The sequence below is a fragment of the Fusarium coffeatum genome (genome assembly GCF_003316985.1).
Source record: "Fusarium coffeatum strain FIESC_28 chromosome Unknown BRIP53273_contig_192, whole genome shotgun sequence".
In the NCBI taxonomy this organism is placed as follows: Eukaryota; Fungi; Ascomycota; class Sordariomycetes; order Hypocreales; family Nectriaceae; genus Fusarium; species Fusarium coffeatum.
The window spans coordinates 25,761-45,030 of record NW_022157985.1 but is presented as its reverse complement, the minus strand read 5'-3'; the positions used below and the strand labels follow the sequence as shown (position 1 = coordinate 45,030).

Sequence of the window (19,270 nt, the reverse complement as noted above, 5' to 3'; positions counted from 1 at the left end):
TTTCTTAAAGCTTCCCTTTGGTTGCTTTTGCCTTCTTGTTCCCAAGATTTCGCGATGCTGAAAGAACCAGGTTCACATGACTAGCAACCGCAACCAGGTCCCCTTCCATATTCAAAATACTCACCTGCAAGTCAAGCCGTCCTTGATCTATCTTCCTGGCTTCAGTCCTGATAAACAGCCACTCTACACCTTCTTTTGGCAATAGCTTCTTGATGTCAAGGTTCATGACAAGTGTCGGGTACCAAAATGGATCATTCCTCGAGAAAGGCACCGCTTCGCTGCTCTCGCCAGGCAGTGGTCTCCAGCCCTCAACAACATAAGGCTTCGCGTCCGCAACAAGAGGTAGTGTGGCGTTGCTGAGGCGCTCTCCGCTTGATAGTCGAATCCATGCATCTTCAAGGCCTTTGCGCCCGGGCTGTCGCCGATAATATGACTCAAAGACACCTTCCACTGCGCGCACGAACCCTAGAGATGCCAAGTGGTCTATCTGGATACGACCCGCTTTTGACGACCAGCTTGGGTCCCCTCCCTTGACAGCGCGCTCAAAGTCAATAGGCGGGACCGGAGGAAGGAGTTGCCAGCCGGTAGCGAGAGTCAGGCCGCCTGGTGTCGGAGCCAGACATACAAAGTAGCCAAGAACACACTTTCGTGTACCGTGAAGAAGGACTGCATGAAAGGTGGAGGTTGCGCGACCGCTCTTGATGGTCTCGATAGCGATCTTTGCCTGGCCTATCTGAGTGCGATTGACGTATTGGAGTTGAGCTGAAATGATGTCTTGTTTGAGACCAAGATTCCGAACGTGGCTCTCGACTGCTTGGTACATTACGCTCGCAACATACCCGCCGTTTGGCACTGCGATTCATGTGAGTTGTTGGTTTTCGTAGAAATCTGATAGGATGACAAACCGGCTCCTACGCAGTAATCTTGGATAAGGTTGCCGCTCCATGAATCATCCGTAAGCTGAGCCACGGATACAGCCTTTTTGAATGGTACAATAGATGAAATCATGTTGTCAAGATACAATTTCTTGCAGGGAGCAATACCAGCAACTTGCACTATTGATAGGTGTATATGTTCTGGTCGGGTGGGAGCTCCATACTTTTTGAACTCGGAGGTATCGCATTGTCGCTTGCTATCCAAAGCCCCATGGGGTAAAGCCTGACGGCGTTTGTCCCCTCCCCCCCCACTAAAAGACGGGGACCTCGGTAAAAGTTTAGCTTACCCTGAACCTTTGAGACTACTGTTGAGACAGCGGCGATATGAGAAGGCTGCTGTAACGAAGAGCGAACTTTAACTAGTAAGACTTGAGATCCTGGTGAATTGCAATTGCTTACTGTAGTCTTTAACTTCCTGAGCGTCGAGAATGGAATACCGGACCAAGTGGTATCTCGAAAAGAATTACGCTCATTGTTCGTTGCTGTCATTGCCCACGAAACGCCAATGTCACCAACATAATGGGAGCAAAATCTTCAAGAAGGAATTTCGAATGTGAATAATTTCACCAACCAACAAATTGTTACAAAGTATATAGACACGACCGATCGTTATAGAGGTTTGTCTTGCGATAATTCTTTCCCGTACACTAAAGGAAGTTGACCTGTTTCTTATCAATTCACTCACTCAGCTTCCATTACAATGCCACAACAAGTGGATCTTGCTCACCAGGTGTCTAAATGCAACTTAAAATTCGCATGGAATTCAGTCTGCTTATACTTTGAGGGACCTTCTATGCTTCAAAAGGCGACTACAAAGTATGAGGATACCTCCAGTGAGAATAGTCGACCCTGCCCAGATCCATGCCGCCGCATACCCCAACGACTTTCTCAGAGCACCACCAACAGGTGGTCCGAACAGCAGTGCAAACGACATCACAGAGAAGGCCATACCGAATCTAGTTCCAATCCTTCGAGGATCAACCGTCAGCCTGACAAATATCGTAGGCTGCATGGCGAAAAAGGACCCGTTAATGAAACCTTGGACGATGACCGTAGCAAGCAGGCGAGGCGCGGTCGTCGCCACAATAAGGCTGAAGCTTGTGATGGCCAAGCCTGCTGTAGCTCCGATGATGGTGTTCATAGGTCCCAAGTACTGAGCCAGGAAAGCAGGCACAATACGTCCAAAGATAGAACTGCTGTTTAAGATAGCTAAAAGGTAGAGAGCTAGATCGGGCGAGACAATATCGTGTTCAAGAGCATAGCTTTGGACATACACGAACGGTGTATACATGCCCAAGAAGACTGAAGAGCATCCAACGACAAACGTCAGATAAGGCCAGTCAGTGAAGGCAGTCTGATCAACGAACGGTCGTCGCGACGTCCCGCTCCCACGGGGGCGAAGTACAACATTAGAGAACAGCAGTAGAACTAGCAGAATGAGTGCCATAGCTCTTGTTGCCCATTGAAGAGTTGTCTGGATGCTGAGCTCCCGGATCATGATTGGCAGAACCACACTGCGAAACTCGTCAGTTTAAGACACAACAATAGTCGATTTGACCACTTACCCGCCGAGTCCACTTCCGCACGCCGCAAGGCCATTCGCAAGAGGCAATCTCTTAGTGAACCACAATGAAGGAATGGCCACGCTCAAGATAGACAGACAGCCAGTACCGATACCGATCATGAGTCCCTGTGTCAGAAGGTACTGCCAGTACGTTGTGGATATGCTTTGAAGCACAGTTCCGACTACGATAAAGACCGATCCGACACCAAGCAAGTGTCTGAAGTATCCAGAGTCGTAGATCGGTCCTACGATGAAGCCTGAAAAGACCATAATAAATGTCTGCAAGGAACCAATGACTGATATCTGGAATGGTGTATGAACAGTAAGCTCATCGCGTTCATAGATAGCCTGAAAGCTTCCAAAGCTTCCAATGACGCCTGTAACTTAGTCAGTTTCTGCCATCATGCTTATACAGAAAGGCATCGTACCCCATGTGCAGAAGTAAAGACAGAACGACCCAGCTACCTGTAGCCAGGCCAACAGCCCACCGTCTGAGGGTCCATCATGGACTGAAGGGCGGTTGTTCCCGATGCTGACTGCTCCCTTGGGGTCTTGCATGACTGATAATCGGTTGATAACTGTGAAGTCGCAAGAAGAAACTAGCTTGTCGACCTTGTTATGAGCAGGTGACGAGTTACTAAACTGGGCATTGATGAAAAGTCAAACCGGAGTACTCCGTACAACCGCAAAGATTGATAAGCAGCCCCATCTATCCCGAATCATGCAGCGGCAAGGCAAATCTGTACTTCGTACGTTATTTCCCTGTCTAGCCTGTCGATTCGATTCTGCAAGCACGCAAGCATGTAATTAAAAGCTGACCCCTGCAAGGTGGACCATCGTGCAACGTAACAAGTCTAAAGAACTAAACTGGCGAATCATGACAAGAGAGACATGGGTTAGGTGATAAGATCCGTACAGGAAGTATATCCGACTACTACGGTGCTGTTGAAATTTCCTGTTTCAAAGGGAAGAATTAAGTAACTTCTACGGATACCACTTTGTCGTTCAAAATTGTCGTATTAGGCAGGTGGCTCGTTCGGAAACACCCTTCTGGTAATCCTGGTCAGGAAAAGATCTTATCCCTCGCGAGATTTTCAGGATGTCACTGAATTGTCACAAAGACGCGGGCGACTAAAAAGATAAGATGGGAAGGTGGGATGCAACCGCTGTGATTGCCGAGGCTCAGTATTCTAAACGCGTATTCATGCTTTATGTAATTCGAGCGCAGCACGAACATGTTAATATTAGTCAAGCCTGTTTCGGCTAAAAACCTTGTTTGATGTAGTGCCGATGGCCTTAATTTACAGCCTGTTCCAGGGAAAGGGATTGCTCGACAACAATCAAATAAACCAGGTCGTGAATTTATGATACGTTTTGCGCAACTGGGGATAGAACGACACGTACCAATTCCAGGTTTTTTTGGGTTGATTCTCCAGTTGTACAGTTGAAAGCAACGTAACAGACAACAACACAGCTGAAAGGATCCAACTTACAAGGAATTGTTTCCTGAACCAAATTATGATATACGATGTATTATGAATGACACAAAATACTTTCTACTACCTTGATCGTGTGGAGTAAGTATCTAGGTACACTTTCCATCCTTGATCTTCAATACCACATCCAACATACCCGACATACATATCCGGTCGCACAACCACTACCAGGGAATCTCCAGCCGTAAGCCAATCGGCAGTGAAGTCCCAATCAACAGCCTGATTAACCGTATCATGTGGCAAAATGTTATATACCACAGACGGAACAAGATCAGCGGAGATGCGTTTCCCGATTGACAGAACGAAAAAGTGCCCGTAGGAAACATTGGCGTACAGTCGGGTGGCTTCGCCAGCGTCAGTGTGCAGAGTCATATCGGGGCAGCGATATCCCGGCTTCCAAATCCCCTGTTCCACACCCTGCACAAGAGGCGTGACGAACTCGTTGTAGTTGACACCCATACCTATACATGTCAGTATCGAGTAACAGATGACGTACTGTGCACAACTCACCTGTGATATACCCAGCGTTTCGTTCAATGGTAGAGACATATTTCTTGGCTGTATGGACCGTGTCCCTAACCAACGCTGCCGCCACTCCAATGACTTGAGCGGCTGTACCTCTTCGCTCAATGTCGTAGCTACTGAGAATATCTTGTTTCGCTCTGGCAGTGATCCCAGATGATGTCACAAGCGATGATAAACGCCAAGCTAAAGCGAAGGCATCAGAGACACCGGTGTTAAGGCCTTGGCCACCATTGACGGAGTGAACGTGTGCGGCGTCTCCAGCAAGAATAATTCTGCCATATCCATCTTTGGAGATAAAGTTACTAGCAATTCTCTCCTTAACTATAATCCGGTTAGTAAGATGAATAACGACAAATGATAGCGACGTACCAGTAAATGTGCTGAACCACTCTGTCTTTGTGAAACCAACTCGGTAAGGCGCGAGATGCTTCTTAATAGATTCTTCGGCGAGTTGTCGCGTGACCTCACCCTTAAGCAAGACATAGAAACGAGACATTCCTCGCTCACGTGGAATCCACGCCACTCTTGACTCCCCATCAAGCTCGAAGGTAATGATCTCGGGACAAACAGGAAAATCAGTATCCAAGAAAGTATCGAGAACAGCCCAGGTCATCTCAGGTTTCGTTCCTGTGAAGCTGATACCCAGAGACTTTCTGACGAAAGATCGTGCACCGTCCGCACCAACGACATACATGCTTCGTACGGTCCGACCCGAACTCGTCGTGACTTTGACAGAGCCGTCTTCTTCGACGACGCTTGTTACATGTTCGTTGTAGCTCACTTTACCTCCCAGACGCTGTCGCATAACTCTTTCCACTTCGGGCTGACCGATCATGAGAAAGTTCTTGTGCAATGCATGCTCAATGCCAACCCACCAAGCATTCTGACGCGACTTGAAATCGCCCTCTTTGAATGTTGAACTGGCTATGGCTTGTTAGTCCGAGTTCTGGAGAGGGTTTGAAATTTCCTACTATTGCATTTGAGACCATGAGGTAGAAGCTCATCAAGAATGCCTGCAACTTCGAAGTATTGCTGAGTACGAGCATTGAGGGCGTCGGCGCGACCTAGCTCTAGCGTTGAAGGCTTCGCATCTGATCTCATATTAGATTATAGAGTTGTTGCTCAGTCATGTTGAGCTACTTACCGAGAACTCGTACTGAGACGTTCAGCTGTTGGAGGAGGAGGGCTACGAAGAGACCAGTTGGGCCTCCACCGATAACAGTAACGTCGACTTGTTCCATATTTGCGATTGTCTTCAAAGTGCACGTTCAATTCAATCCACGAAAGTTGAAAAGGACGTCAGATGTTGTAAAATGTTTTGATACATATTTTGTGACCACCTTCCGAATGCATCAGTTAGCAAATAAGAGCCATTCTAGGATCAAGGGTTTGAATGCTTAATGCGGTATCCATATTTCCGATCAACTTTGATCCACTTTTCCCTGCCCAAACGATGACCAAACGAGGGCCCAAACGAGTATTCGTCGACCGGTGGGATACCGCGCGGGATGCCGAAAAATCTTCCCGACTTCTTTACCTCAAGAATTGAAAGAATTTGTCAACCTCGTAGGAACTGGTGTGATTGAGTCGTGACATGCATGGATTATTGAGATTATCTGATGGAGATCTTTCCTCGGAAACGGCGAAACCACGGCCTTGGCAACCAACTTCGCCGACGGACTTCTTACTACCCTGATTTGGATCCATGTAAGTTACACTGAAACCTTCCTTAAGCGGAACTGGTTGTTGAATCAACTTTGTTGATAGGAGGTTCACCGATGGGTTTGCTCGATGCAGGATCCTTCTATCACCTCTTGGTCACTTAGAGGACTTTGCCACAGGTGGTCTTGTGGTCCACTACTTGCACCATTTGGTAAGAATTATCTTTGTGAAACGCGATGGTTAAACTCGGGGGATGCCGTACTTGTACCTGACATCTGCCATCGGAACCCTCCGTTCAAGATACTTATTTCCCCTTCATCTCCTTCCTGCCCTGACGACCATCTTCATCTGCATCCGGGTTTGGCTGTTATTGCCAACTTTCGAGCCGAAACCCTCTACCTTACATAGTCTCCTTCAACTGCGTCATGGCTGTAGTTAAACACTCTTCCAGTCTGCCCTTCCAAACGGAAGAGGCAGCAAGTACAGCCCAAACCTTGCCGCTTCTCCTCGACGCCACAGCCCTTGAAACCTCAAGCAAAATCCTCCATGTCATCAAGAGGTATCGCATGTGGCAAGAAGAGATAACGTCAGATGAATCGACTCTCAAGTTCATCGCCCTCATCTACAAACACGTCAAGGCAGGAAACTCAGTACCTCTCTGCCTGCCAGCCTTTCCGTTCAAGTCACCCAACTCGACTTCAAAAACCTTGGGCAAACTTCCTGATAAGGGAGAAGAGATTGCACTCGCTCACTTGAACGGTCTTTGCAGTGCCATTGGAGACGTATATCCTCCTGGCGCCATACTGACTATTGTATCAGATGGCCTTGTGTACAATGGTTTGTAATAGCTTGATCCGCCACTCAGAATCTTCCTGCTAACGTCCACCAGACTTACTAGGTGTCCCGGATAAAGATGTCTGGGCATATGGTGAGACTCTTCGATCCATGGCAGCCGACATGGACTTCAAGAATCTCTCTTTCTCGCGTCTACGAGACCTAGTAGACATAGATATGCCAAAGGACCTGGAAGAGATGACTTATGTGGCCAATGCCTCAAATTTCCGCCATGCACTTCTGAATACTTTCAGTAAACCTGGTTGGAGCTGGGATCAAGTCCAGCAAATGGAAGATCAATGCATGACTTATCGCAGCTACATCAAGTTTCTTCAAACGGATTTACAGACGGTGTACCCACTTGATGATTCTCGAAGCAAGTCGGCATACAAGAAGGGTATTGAGTACATTGCTAAGCAGATGATGGCTCGTGGAGAGGTAAGCAGCCTTTTTTGATGTAGATTGTTCACACGCTCCGGTACTAATATCCGCCAGGCCTTTGCTAATGCAGTCCGACAAAGGTATCCTGACCATATCCGCCTATCTATTCATCCATCAACTGGAACTACAAAGCTTTCTATCAGTCTGCTACCTACTGAACAACTCTACAAAACACCGTGGCACTGTAGCGTGGCTTATCGGTTGGATGGCACTATCAGGACCGGTATGCGATCAGAGTTTGAAAACGACCCAACTCTCGAACTAGTCCATGAGAAGGGTCGGCCTTCCTATTTTCGAGAGAAATCTTCTCTATTCTCATGGGCCGAAGACAAAGGTGGTATAATTGCCACTCCAATGTACCCTTCGGGTATAACTATTCGTCCTACCAACGGTCCTGGATCTTTGACACTCGAAGACATCGACACGCAGAAAGTGCGTGCCCTCTCGGAGATCAATTCACCTGTGGTTCTCAAAGGATTTGTGAAGAAGCCGAATCGCGACAGGCTGACTGACTTGAGCCACCGATTTGGAACGCCACTTCCATGGAAATTCGGTCTGCTGCTCGAAGTCAGGGATCGTGGCCAAGATGCACAAGGGCTGAACAATGTCCTGTCAGCAGAGCCTATGCCCATGCATTATGATGGATTATTCAAATTGGTTAAAACGGTGGATGAGAATGGCCAAGATAAAATGGTTTCAACTCCACCACGGTAAGCAGCACTTTATGACCTACAAATCTCCCCCCACTGACTCATTGATGTAGATTTCAACTTTTTCACGGTGCCACCTCTTCGCCTAAAGACACTGGCTTCACCATCTTCTCTTCATCAACGCTCTTCTTCAAGTATCTCCCATCATGGCTAAGAGAGCAGGATCTTTCAAGACTTACATGGCGCGTATCGACATCAGCTTTCGACAACACTGTCCTAAGTGATCTCCCTCTGGTAGTTGAACATCCTACGACCGGCAAGCCATGTCTTCGATATCACGAACCATGGCCGCAGTCCAAGACTAGGTTTGATGCTTCGGAAGTTACTATCGAAGGACTTGAGTCGCGACAAAGCGCTGCCATATGTAGTACTATCGACTCAATGCTGTATGATCGCCGGGTGGCTGTGTATTACGCTTGGGAGAAGGGTGATATCTTGGTCAGTGATAACACTCTGATGATGCATACGAGGAGTGACTTCATTTCGGGGATTGATCGAGAGCTGTGGAGGATTCACTTTGATTAAAGTGCTTTGCGTCGTGGTGGTGACGTTCCAACTATGACATTACTCCTAATAAAAGCCAAAATGTTAGAAGAGCTTCTTCTAAGTTTATGTTAAGCTTAGTTGTTAATAGGACGAATGTTTGGAGGACTTGAGCTGACAACTATATCTCATCCAGGATTTGATGGTTCTTCCACAGGTCCTATGATGGTATTACTTCAGAATTGAATATACAAGCATACCCCAAGCCAGTTCCAGCTAGTCTGAGACGCATGAACTCCAGCACTGCATGTCATGTTTCGATTACCCTACATAAAGTGCCTGTTCAGCCTGGACTTCTCGTCCATGGGTACTTATTAAGTCGACATTCGAGACACCCTTACTCCTCCGGTTTCTGTCCATACACAACATAACTAGAAACCTTCAGTCTCATATCACTACGTAGCCTGCGTGGAAACAACTTACATGGGCCAATATGAGTGGATGCTTCTATCCTTCAGTTCACGACGAACCTTGGCCAGCAAAACATCAACTTCTTCCTTTTTCCAACCCAACACGCGGGTGAAAACGGCGACACTGGTACTTTCCAATGCCGATATGGAGTTCTCTAGATGCCATGCGCCTTCATCCAATTAGCACATGGGAGCATTTTATTGTTAGCTTGGGGTGAGACTTACCAAGTTCTTTGTGCTTTGCGTCCTTGGGCCAGGTATTCTGTGGCCATTTGAAGATCTTTTCTTGGACATTCTGGAAGCCTTGTGCCCCAAGCTTTTCCTTGTACTTACTTGCCCCATCACAAGGTCTTCCAATAAGCTTTGTCCCCTCAATAATCTTACTAGCCCACTCTAGCGTCGCTGAGTCCTCCTTGAGGGTTCCATCATCGCTGGTCATGGGCCATAGAATATCGGCGACTTCAACCCACCCACCGGGAACAATGTTCTCATAAGCTCGCTTAAAGAAGCCAGACCAGTCTGCCAATCCGCCCGACATCATGCGACAATAGACAAAGTCGAACTTGACATTGAACGTCCAATCTTCCTCGATATCATCAACTTGAAAACTCAGGTTGGGTGGGACGAAGGAGCTCTGGATGGGACTGAGGTCAACTCCAATGACAGAAGTGTCTGGATGCTCATCTGCAAAGTCTGTGGCCCAAAGCCCAGTTCCTGTTCCTACATCCAGGGCATTGTGGATCTTATGTCCATCTTGACCGGCGGGGGAAAGGTAGAGTTTATCGCTGAAGGTCAGCAAGAAGAGATGATGCTGCAAATCAAGTCTATCTTGTTCTCGCTCATCATTTGGCATTAGATACTGTCCGTCTTTATAGGCATGGAACGTCCGACCATTTTCCTGGCGGTATTTTAGGATACTAGAGGTGATTGAAGTCGTAGAGCTTGTTTCAGAGCCCAGCGAAGAGTCGACGTCTGTGTCGTTTCCTGCTTCTTCATCGACCTGGAGTGCAGGGGCAACTATAGGTTCAGTGGTTGTACTCATAGTCGCTTGATGTAATAAAGATGTCCGCTGATGTTGTATGTGGAAGAAAGTCAAGATGAAAATCACATCTGGAATTCCCGCACATCAATCGAGGGGCTTGGGTGATTGCGGCGCATTGGCATGATTTGTGGGTAACATCGCATGATAAGGTTATAAGTAGCTAACCAATGATATAAATAGGATGACTTTTAAAGCTATGTCGTTGGTTCGCATGTCTATCCTTGGGCCTTTGCTGCAGGGTTAAGACCTTTGGCCTTCCTTATCTGGCGCAGATCCTTGTCAAAGAGCGTTTGGACAGGTATAACGCACAGTAGAATGGACCTCATGCACAGTTACAGTGTTAATTATATTGAATCAATCAAACTACAGTCTTGCCTTTACTCAACGACGTCCCGGGTAATGACCCACAGCTTTTTTGTAAAGGGACCCTTTGAGACCCAAGTGATATGCATACCTGACGTCAACCCAATCGCGTCTCCCGCTCTAAAGCTATGTTTCTTTCCACTGTCCGTCTCCGTGACATCAACTTCTCCTTCCAAGAGAAGGATTGTTTCGTCTCCAAGAACTCCAGTATAGGGTGTTGTCATAGTCCCTTCATCGTCCAGGTCTGAACCCGCGATTCCTTTTCCAGATCGCCACACTCCACTCAGCATGGTACCGGTCGACCCTCCGTTGCGAATGAAGTACAACTCGCCAGCCACGAGATCACCCTCCTTGGGCTCAGTGAAGTTGTAGTCAACCCAGTCCGGACTGTCGCTGATGTTGCCGATTAGAAGATCAGTTGGTAGGTTATCAGCTGCCTTGGTGCCATTCCAAATACACCAGTACTTCTTAAAAAAGGGAGCATCGATCTCCCAGTAGACCTCGAGTCCCTTGGGAGAACTGATAATTGACCCCGGGCCAACTTGGTATTTAGCCCCAGTGGATACAACTGTCAAGGTAGCAGACCCGTCAATAATGCACGCAGTCTCGTCTCCGAGGGGGGATGAATAGGTGAGGTTGTGCGACCCGTCGCTGTTGGCGCCTGGGGACGTGGCGCCAGTCCTCCAGAACCCGGAAGAGAGATTCCCAGAAGTCCCGAAGGCTCGAGCAGTGGTGATCTCGCCATGGACTTGCTTGCCAAGCTTTGGCTCTTCCCATTCAAAGTTTGTCCACGTGTTGTTCGGGGAAGCTTGCTTGCCACCGTGAATAACGTGAGCGGTAGGTTGAGCCATAGTGATGGTAAGGTAAATTGATTGGCTTAGTATTTGATTATTTGCCGATTGATTGTTAGTTAATTAGAATATCGACTTCAAATGATGGACATAGTTGAGCTTATTTGTACTTTATCACGGTCATAACTCTGTTTCCATCTCATGTGAGTGCCTGTTGGCTGTTGCAACACCCCGCCTGGCATATCGGAGAGGTCAGTTCCTCAACCTTCAGTCCATGGCTGGCAGCAACTTTGTGATCTTGAGTACCATTTGCCAGTTTTCCGATTGCCCATCTCCTGTCGTTCATGTGTGGAAACAAAGTTCAAGGCGCTGATGGATTGATTGGGGTGTCCTCTCGGCAAGGAGAGCAGAACTTTGATCCTACTCGTCCATTTCCCGATGGTATGAAGCAGTATCATAGCGCATTTGAAACTCTTTCCTGCAATCATAACCAGGTCGTGTAGATCCTGATAAGTTATTTTTCCAAAACTGGAAATTATAATGTTTGATTACGACGACGTGTACGCCGTCGGGAACTCACCCAATGGAAACAACAGGAAAACAAATATCCGGATTGCCAGCTTACCAGCCCCGCAACTAACTAATATGCTCAGACCATTCCACTTACAGAATAGGTCTTTAAGATAACTATAACGCCAATCCATGCGATGACCCGAGATAATATTTATAGCAGGCTTTGTCTGGTCTGGAACCTCACAAACAGTTACAAACCTCGTCACGTACCTGTATCTCACACTTTACACTTTACCTCAAAGCAAGAACAACATCATAATGCCCATCTATCTAAGCATGCAACGAGTTCGCTTCTCAAGCCCAGATGCCTATGAGAAATTCAAGGTACGTTTTGACGATATTTATAGTTTTCACAAACTGAGACATTATTTAAGGTCTTATTCGCTGATACTCGCCGTCACCTGATGACCCTTCCAGGGTTCTTACATCTTACATGGTGGGAGCATCCTGATGACCGAAGTTGGTACAATGAATGCAGCTTTTGGACCAGCCGAGGCGCACTCTATGATTGGCATAAAAACACTTATCATAAATATTGCAAATCGTGGTCAGCTAATGGGGCAATTATGGAGGATATTATTACCAATTTTGAACTCGTTGGTACTCGTCTTATCCGGGTCTGCCCTGTATGCAACAAGGCGGAGGATAAGAAGTACAACTTGGCGGAAGAACAGGCAGTGTTACGCGAGACATGCCCTCAGTGTGGTTTTCATTTCCCAGTCCTTGACGAAACACCCTCAAGCTTTGCTGTTTTCAAGGATGTGCCTGGCCTACCCATGAATGACGAGGAAATGAAGGGGAAGGGTAATGATACGCAATGAAGCTTGATTAGTCTAGCCTACCTGATTATGGAAATCACATATAAATCAACATTCAAGTCTCTAGAATATCTGGGTTAGTGTTAACATGCCAGGTATACGGAGTATCGAGTGACCACGGAGAACTTTAGGCTTTAGGTTCGCTCTTGTCTCTAGACCCGCTTCCTACCTATGTGAGTATGAGATACATTTGAGGCCGTTGATATGTCTAGAGTAAAACAGGTCACTCTCGCTCTATTTGTGCAGGGACGATGATCTTAGTCTTGTAGATGTATTTGCCGTTCCATCCAACTGCCGCGCTATGGAAGCGTTGACCAACCACAATCAAGGCATAGTACCTCACGCGACTATAATGACGTCAAGGTCAGGCCATTCGCTTAGACTCGGGTTGCGAGCAAAAGATAACAACGAGTTAACCTTTCAGGATCAACGTCCCTAAGGGAACTAGCAGGAAGGCCAAGGTAGACCATGGACCGACAATCAAGAGATATCGAGCACATGGAGCCAATCAAAATCCATTAATGTTGCCGGACTAGCCAGGGTATACTCCACAATCACCAGGTTCTAAACAACTGACACTGATAGAGGACCTGGGGTACTTGTGCCGGTGGCTGAAATGCGGGGTTAACTAATGTTTGGGTCACTATACCGAGAAACCACCGAGATATGATAAATAACAAGTCTAGACTTGGTGAACAGAGTCTACCGGTCGTGGGTAGTTAGTACGCCATGTTGCGATTAAAAATGCCTCCAACTCAGAACTCATCACATCAACGACCGGCTCAGGGGAGAGCTGCCTCTCGATCTAGACTGGGATGTGCAACCTGCAAAAGAAGGCATGTGAGATGCAATGAGGCGTTGCCAAGATGTGAACCTTGCTGTCGGTTAAATCTCCAGTGCTATTATCCACACCGTTTGCAACAAACCACTGGGCCATCAAAGCAACGAATACTGTTCCCATCTCCAAGCATCTCCGACGCTGTGCAAGAGGGAAATGGTCCTAAGTTTCGCTCTGATTCATCATCTTGGCCTGGGAGCAATATATCCACCGATATCGATGTCCTTTGCAATAGTTGGGGAGGGGAACTCGAGTGTTTTGGCACCTCCAAGCCTTTATTGTCCAACAAAGGGTACTCCAAAGATCATTCATTTGGGCTATCTGGCACGGAGGTGCCGATGGTGTTTGGATCTACAGACTCAGAGCTCTTCGGCCATTCAGCAACCCTCTGGATGACGCCTCTTCACGGCCCGGATCCTAGTACAATATCGACACAGAAGGATGAATCCTTCTGCCTCAACGGCCTTTCACTCACTTCTGGAAAGCCAGAGGATAAGTCTCCCTTCATGGTCTTTCACAAGATCATGCAACCGCCGGGGGCGATGTTAATGGGGGGCATCAAGAAGTGGAGGTACTTGCAGCGATACCTGATGACCCTGGCTTCGCTGAATGAAGCCGTAATGACTGCATTATGGTGTCTAGATGCTCTACTTCAGAGGGATGGTATCAGTGATTCAGCATCATCAAGCCATCACTGTCAGACCCACATACAGAATTCCTTCAACACGACAACCTACTTAATTCAACAAGATCTGTCTCTGCTTCAATCCGGCACTAGCTCGAAGATCGATTATTGCTTAGCCGCTTTGTTCCTCCTGGCGTGGACTCAGATCCTCTGTGATCGTGTCGAACATGACAGCGAGTCTTTGTTTCCCACTGATCTTGCTGATATTATAATTACATGCTCTCACGATTGGAACTGGTATTCAAGACAACTTCTATCATGGTTCAACTCTTTCGATAGTAAAGCTTCTCATCTGGGCGGACCATCTCTATTATCGTCTAAAGCGCTCAACATTGTTTCTCAATATCCTATTCAGATAACCAGTTGCAACTATGAAGATTTGAAACACAGAAGCGAGTCGCCTGCTGGTAACGAAGACATCGAAATAATATCTCAAACCCCGTTATCGGGAGTTTCTGAACATGAGGATAGCGACATCGTCGTCCCCGCAAGAAGTCCGTGTGATTTGAAGGAGATAGTATTACGAGCAATCTTACAACCAGCCGCTGAATGGTACCTTAGAACTCAAGCCTGCTGCCGTCAAATCAGCGCTCTTGATAAACATCACTGCAATCGATTTACCCCAGATGCCGAGATGAGAGTTGCTCTCGTAGGGAAGCAAATCGAGAGCAAGCTTTGGGACTTGTGGGCTCAGTGTCCATCTGTTGTATGTCTGTCCACAGCTGAGCTGTCGATGTCGGTCACTCCCGACCTAGCAACGAGAGTACAAGAAGTCTCGAGTGTGTACCTAGCCAGCTTTTGGATCCTACACGTCTATGTCCACCGTGTATGCTGGTGGCACCTTCCACATACTGAAGCAGTGAAGGATGCACTACAAAGGACATGGGAACACATGAAGAACTCATACGGGGAGCGAGATAGGATTCAACAGAAGACGGTCCACCCCGCTTTGATGTGGCCGGTGTACCTATTTGGAGCAGAGTGCGAAGCTGATGAGCAGCGCAGTTGGGCGATTGAACAGCTCAAAGCCTTGGGGAGAGCCAGACCAGTGCTGAAGTCTCAAAACCAGGACCTGGAGACTTTACCCGAGTTTCGTATTAGTCACGGAGCTACGAGGAATGCGAAACGGGCAAGCTTGTTACTTGAGGCGCTTGTTCAACAACAAGCTGAGAAGAATTGCAGAGTTGATGATAGAGACCTAGCTATAGATATGTTTAACTGCTATTTCACAATAGTATAATACTAAGCTATTTTCTCTTAACATCGCTGCCGAGCCCGATGAGATCTTGGCACAGTTGTATGTGTCCATGTCTAGTGCAAGTGCGAAAGTAAGTCATAAGCCTATAGGAAAAGCAAAGGGTTAGGAGGAATACATGCCCTAAGAGGCAATTCTTTCGACATATATGGTACTCGATCCATGGCAAGGAAGTCAGCGGCTAACAAACTGAAAGCAAAACTTGAGGAAAGGAATGTTAATGTGTATCAGGCCGTGTTGGAATACCAGATGGACAGCGTTGTATATTGTTATGCTATGAACAGACTTACGCGCGGCCTTAGAACTGTTTGGGGCTCTGTAGATTGGAAGGCTCAAATCAGGGATTTGGAAGATCTGCAACAACAGTTGGACAATGAGCTGGCATAGTACTCCAGCCAGCAGACCCATGACATTTTCGGCAATATTGCGACCACATCGACAGTGACCTTATCACACTTACAAGAACAGTGTCGTCACACAAACACAACAAAGAGACTGAAGGTGATCAGTCAATTCAGGACAACTCGCTATGAGGAGTATATGGCGATACATCCACCACGTGCTCGGGGGACTTTCGAGTGGCTCCGCCGGAACGATAGGTATATCAGCTGGTCGCAACAGAAGTTCGGACTCTTACTTCTAAGCGCCGGTCCACGCAGTGGGAAGTCAGTCTTGACTAAATATCTAGTCGAAGACGTTCTGCTATTTAGTGAGGCGGCTCTAACAGTCGCTTATTTCTTCTTTGGTCATAGCCCAGAGCAGAAGAGTATGACGAACGCTCTAAGTGCAATAATCCACCAAATTTTGTACCGACTCCCCGAAATTGTCAATACCTGTCAAGAGGAGATTCAGGTTCACGGATCAGCACTAACCTCCAACTTTCTACCGCTCTGGAAGGTGTTTAAGAAGGTGATTGATTTTCCAAACAAGTGACAGATAGTGTGCGTTCTGGATGGGCTGGATGCCTGCGTTCAGCCAGAAAGGAAACTGTTCACCAAGCTACTGAAAGGCTTTCTCAAGTACGGGCTTGGGCGTCGACCCAGCGTCAGATTCTCGATTACAACGAGAGAGGATGTCGAAACCTTGGAAGAGTTTCGAGGCATTACCACTGCGTTGGCCCTAACCTTCAACAGAGATATGGATAACTCTGGAACCTCTCATGGGATAGGTTAAGACACTGAAACGGACTTCGACTTGGTTTTGGATAGCTATGCCAATGCACTTGTGGCCAAGAAAGGACTGTCCTCGATTTCATATGAGACATTGAAGCATGCGCTAAGGGCGTCACGTTCGGAACCAACAACATACATCTGGATGAGTCAAATGATCAACGACTTGAGCCAGAACTTGATTGACACCCCCGAAAGGTGGCAGGATATTCTGAGCCGTGACCCACAGCCTCTCTTCCAGCAGTATGAGACTAACCCTAAGCGATGGAAGTTGAACTAATCTGGCAACATTCAAGATATTTCAAGTTGCTCCCTATATGAAGCTTGTACACGAGACAGGAAGATTTATAATATACGAGTATATGGCAAAAGGCATTGGCAAATGATGATATTCATGCGGGTATATTATTTAACACATGACGCAGATGCATGACAGATCAAAGTCTTCCAATACTACCCTATTGTATTGGGGCATTGTACTACCAAGAACACTTAGTATAAATACAGTGGTTAGGTAGAACAAGCGACATACTGTGGCAGACTTGTTCCGGAAGCCTATGTAGTATCGATATCTGTGCGCGCTATGCTGGCAGCTTCATTAAGTTCTTTCGCAAGGATCGGAACCTCGTGAGACGACTGAGTTCTTCATGGTAAAGCTCAGGCGACGACAATCGTGGATCGTATTACATGCGTCATTTCAAGGGTATTATGTACTAGGAATCTAGTTCAATCCATCAGCAAGGTACCTCACACATCGAGACCAAAAACATACCGTGATATACTCTTCAACCACGGGATATCCTCGTAATGAGTTCACTGAGTATCTCCTCCTTAAGGATATCCACAAACTCATCATCGTCCTTCCCTCTTGTAACAAAGTCTATCTTCTCTTCGTGTTCGCGGAGGGTATCCTCTATCTCGCTTATTATGACGCTCGCTTCATTGTCGGCATTGTCTTGGGTGTATCGTAATCCTGCGATTTCAGTGTCCAGATCGACGACTTTCTTCTCGCATTGAGTGAGCTGTGTTTGCAGCTTTGCTACCTCGGCTTCCCCATCTGCAACCTTCTTTTCACATTGTGTGAGCTGGGCTTGTAGATTGGTGATCTCAGTCTCCCAATCCAAAGCCTTCTTCTCGCATTGAATGAGTTGTGTCTGTAACTTGGCGACCTCGGCTTGTAGCACTTGGACATGCCGTGACTGGTCATCGGGGGTGTTGGGTCGTGTACGATTATGGACCGTAGCCTCAAGTTCTAGCAACTTGTCCCAGATTGTGGCATTATTAGGGACTACCTCCCGGCTTCGTTTGCCGGTCGAGTCTTGGCTTCGTTTGCGTTTGTGGGACGGAGTTGGGGGATCGAAGGTTGATGATTCGTTATACAAGGGTGCATCAGGTTGGCCGACCGTAGCTTTATTGTAAGAAGGTGGCGGAGGCTTCGCAAGGGTTGCGACCTTTGCACCGCGGCCGGAGAACCATCGAGATATGTCATAATCGGGACCAGAGCATGGACTGAGCTCCTGTACGTTAGCGGAGCCGAGAGACTCTAGCTGATTCTGAGACAACGCGTCGTCGGGGATATAAACGCGTAGAGAGGTCGTTTCCACCAACTCATACAGCAAGTCAAGTATGACTCCCGAGCGCAATCGGGCAGCCGTCACTGGCTCGTTTATAAAGCTTGGAATGAGGATAGTGATGGCGTCGTTGAGCTCGAAATTAAGACATGTCGCAGAGCTTAGGACATGTTTAATGGCATCGGGGGTATCTTGGTCAACGGACTGTGTGAGGGAGGTGATAGATTGAGGATTGATTTGAATGCAGATGGCTGAAGTCTTGGTGTGTTGCTTATAACTAATGGGTATCTGTAATTCGAACAGCGCCGAGGTCGTATTAAGGTGTAACGTAAATCGAATCGAAGAACTCTTAGGATCAGGCTCAGAAAGATACCGTGGCGTACCGTTATGTTGCCACGCAAGCACCGCCTTTACTGCATTTAATTGAACTGACGCCATCGCGCTACCAATTAATTTAGTATACCAAGACACGTACACGTACCTGATCTACAACCCCAAACCCTTTTCCACAAGCAACCCTAGAAGAAAAACCAGTTTCGCTGACAGGCGACCCGTGACCTCCAGATAAACTGCGAGGTCATGCCCCAGACTCCAGATAGACTGCGAGTCGGAGCGCGTGTCCCTTCTGCACCCCGGTTATTCCACGGAAGGAGGCGCGCGCGCTCGTTCGGTGGGTATAGGCCGGAATTTTATGACGGTGCAGCAGCGATGTACGGGCTTCTTCTTCGGGAAGCGAGTGGTGAGGGGGGGCGGTTGTTGTGGTTTGTTGGGTTGTTTGTGGTCGGCGACATCGTGAGGATGTAGGAGGAGAAATTAATGAGGTTGGGTGGAGTTGGGCATGGTACGTGATGAAATTGATTACGCAATGACTAAGCAGACAGCGTCTAGCCATAATTGTACTAGTGTCTGGTCCCGACGAGATGACTCCACCTGTCAGCCTGATTGCTTGACCAACCACAGCTCGGCATGATGCTACAAGAATGAATTCGAGACTATGCCGCATTAGGTAGCTCAATTAAACTCACATAGCCGAGAGATAAGATAA

The 19,270-nt window shown here is 47.3% G+C and overlaps 4 protein-coding genes across 4 annotated transcripts; 1 reads left to right on the top strand and 3 right to left on the bottom strand.

Moving 5' to 3' along the window:
- Positions 1 to 4: 4 nt before the first annotated feature.
- FIESC28_08243 (uncharacterized protein) lies at positions 5 to 5,761 on the bottom strand (the record flags this gene model as incomplete). Its single annotated transcript, XM_031162381.1, has 10 exons — positions 5 to 852; positions 906 to 1,055; positions 1,764 to 2,449; positions 2,501 to 2,876; positions 2,928 to 3,136; positions 4,132 to 4,456; positions 4,506 to 4,841; positions 4,890 to 5,444; positions 5,492 to 5,611; positions 5,665 to 5,761. The coding sequence occupies 10 exons, from the start codon at positions 5,759 to 5,761 to the stop codon at positions 5 to 7; spliced, it is 3,702 nt and encodes a 1,233-aa protein (XP_031013536.1).
- Positions 5,762 to 6,607: 846 nt separating this feature from the next.
- Positions 6,608 to 8,692, top strand: FIESC28_08242 (uncharacterized protein; the record flags this gene model as incomplete). The annotated part of the gene is made up of 4 exons (XM_031162380.1): positions 6,608 to 7,019; positions 7,072 to 7,454; positions 7,512 to 8,167; positions 8,221 to 8,692. The coding sequence occupies 4 exons, from the start codon at positions 6,608 to 6,610 to the stop codon at positions 8,690 to 8,692; spliced, it is 1,923 nt and encodes a 640-aa protein (XP_031013535.1).
- Positions 8,693 to 8,755: 63 nt separating this feature from the next.
- Positions 8,756 to 11,376, bottom strand: FIESC28_08241 (uncharacterized protein; the record flags this gene model as incomplete). The annotated part of the gene is made up of 6 exons (XM_031162379.1): positions 8,756 to 8,770; positions 8,911 to 8,953; positions 9,052 to 9,081; positions 9,134 to 9,290; positions 9,346 to 10,137; positions 10,617 to 11,376. 6 exons carry the CDS (start codon positions 11,374 to 11,376, stop codon positions 8,756 to 8,758), a joined length of 1,797 nt encoding a protein of 598 aa, XP_031013534.1.
- A 6,063-nt stretch (positions 11,377 to 17,439) lies between these two features.
- Positions 17,440 to 18,663, bottom strand: FIESC28_08240 (uncharacterized protein; the record flags this gene model as incomplete). Its single annotated transcript, XM_031162378.1, has 1 exon — positions 17,440 to 18,663. One exon carries the CDS (start codon positions 18,661 to 18,663, stop codon positions 17,440 to 17,442), a length of 1,224 nt encoding a protein of 407 aa, XP_031013533.1.
- Positions 18,664 to 19,270: the final 607 nt, after the last annotated feature.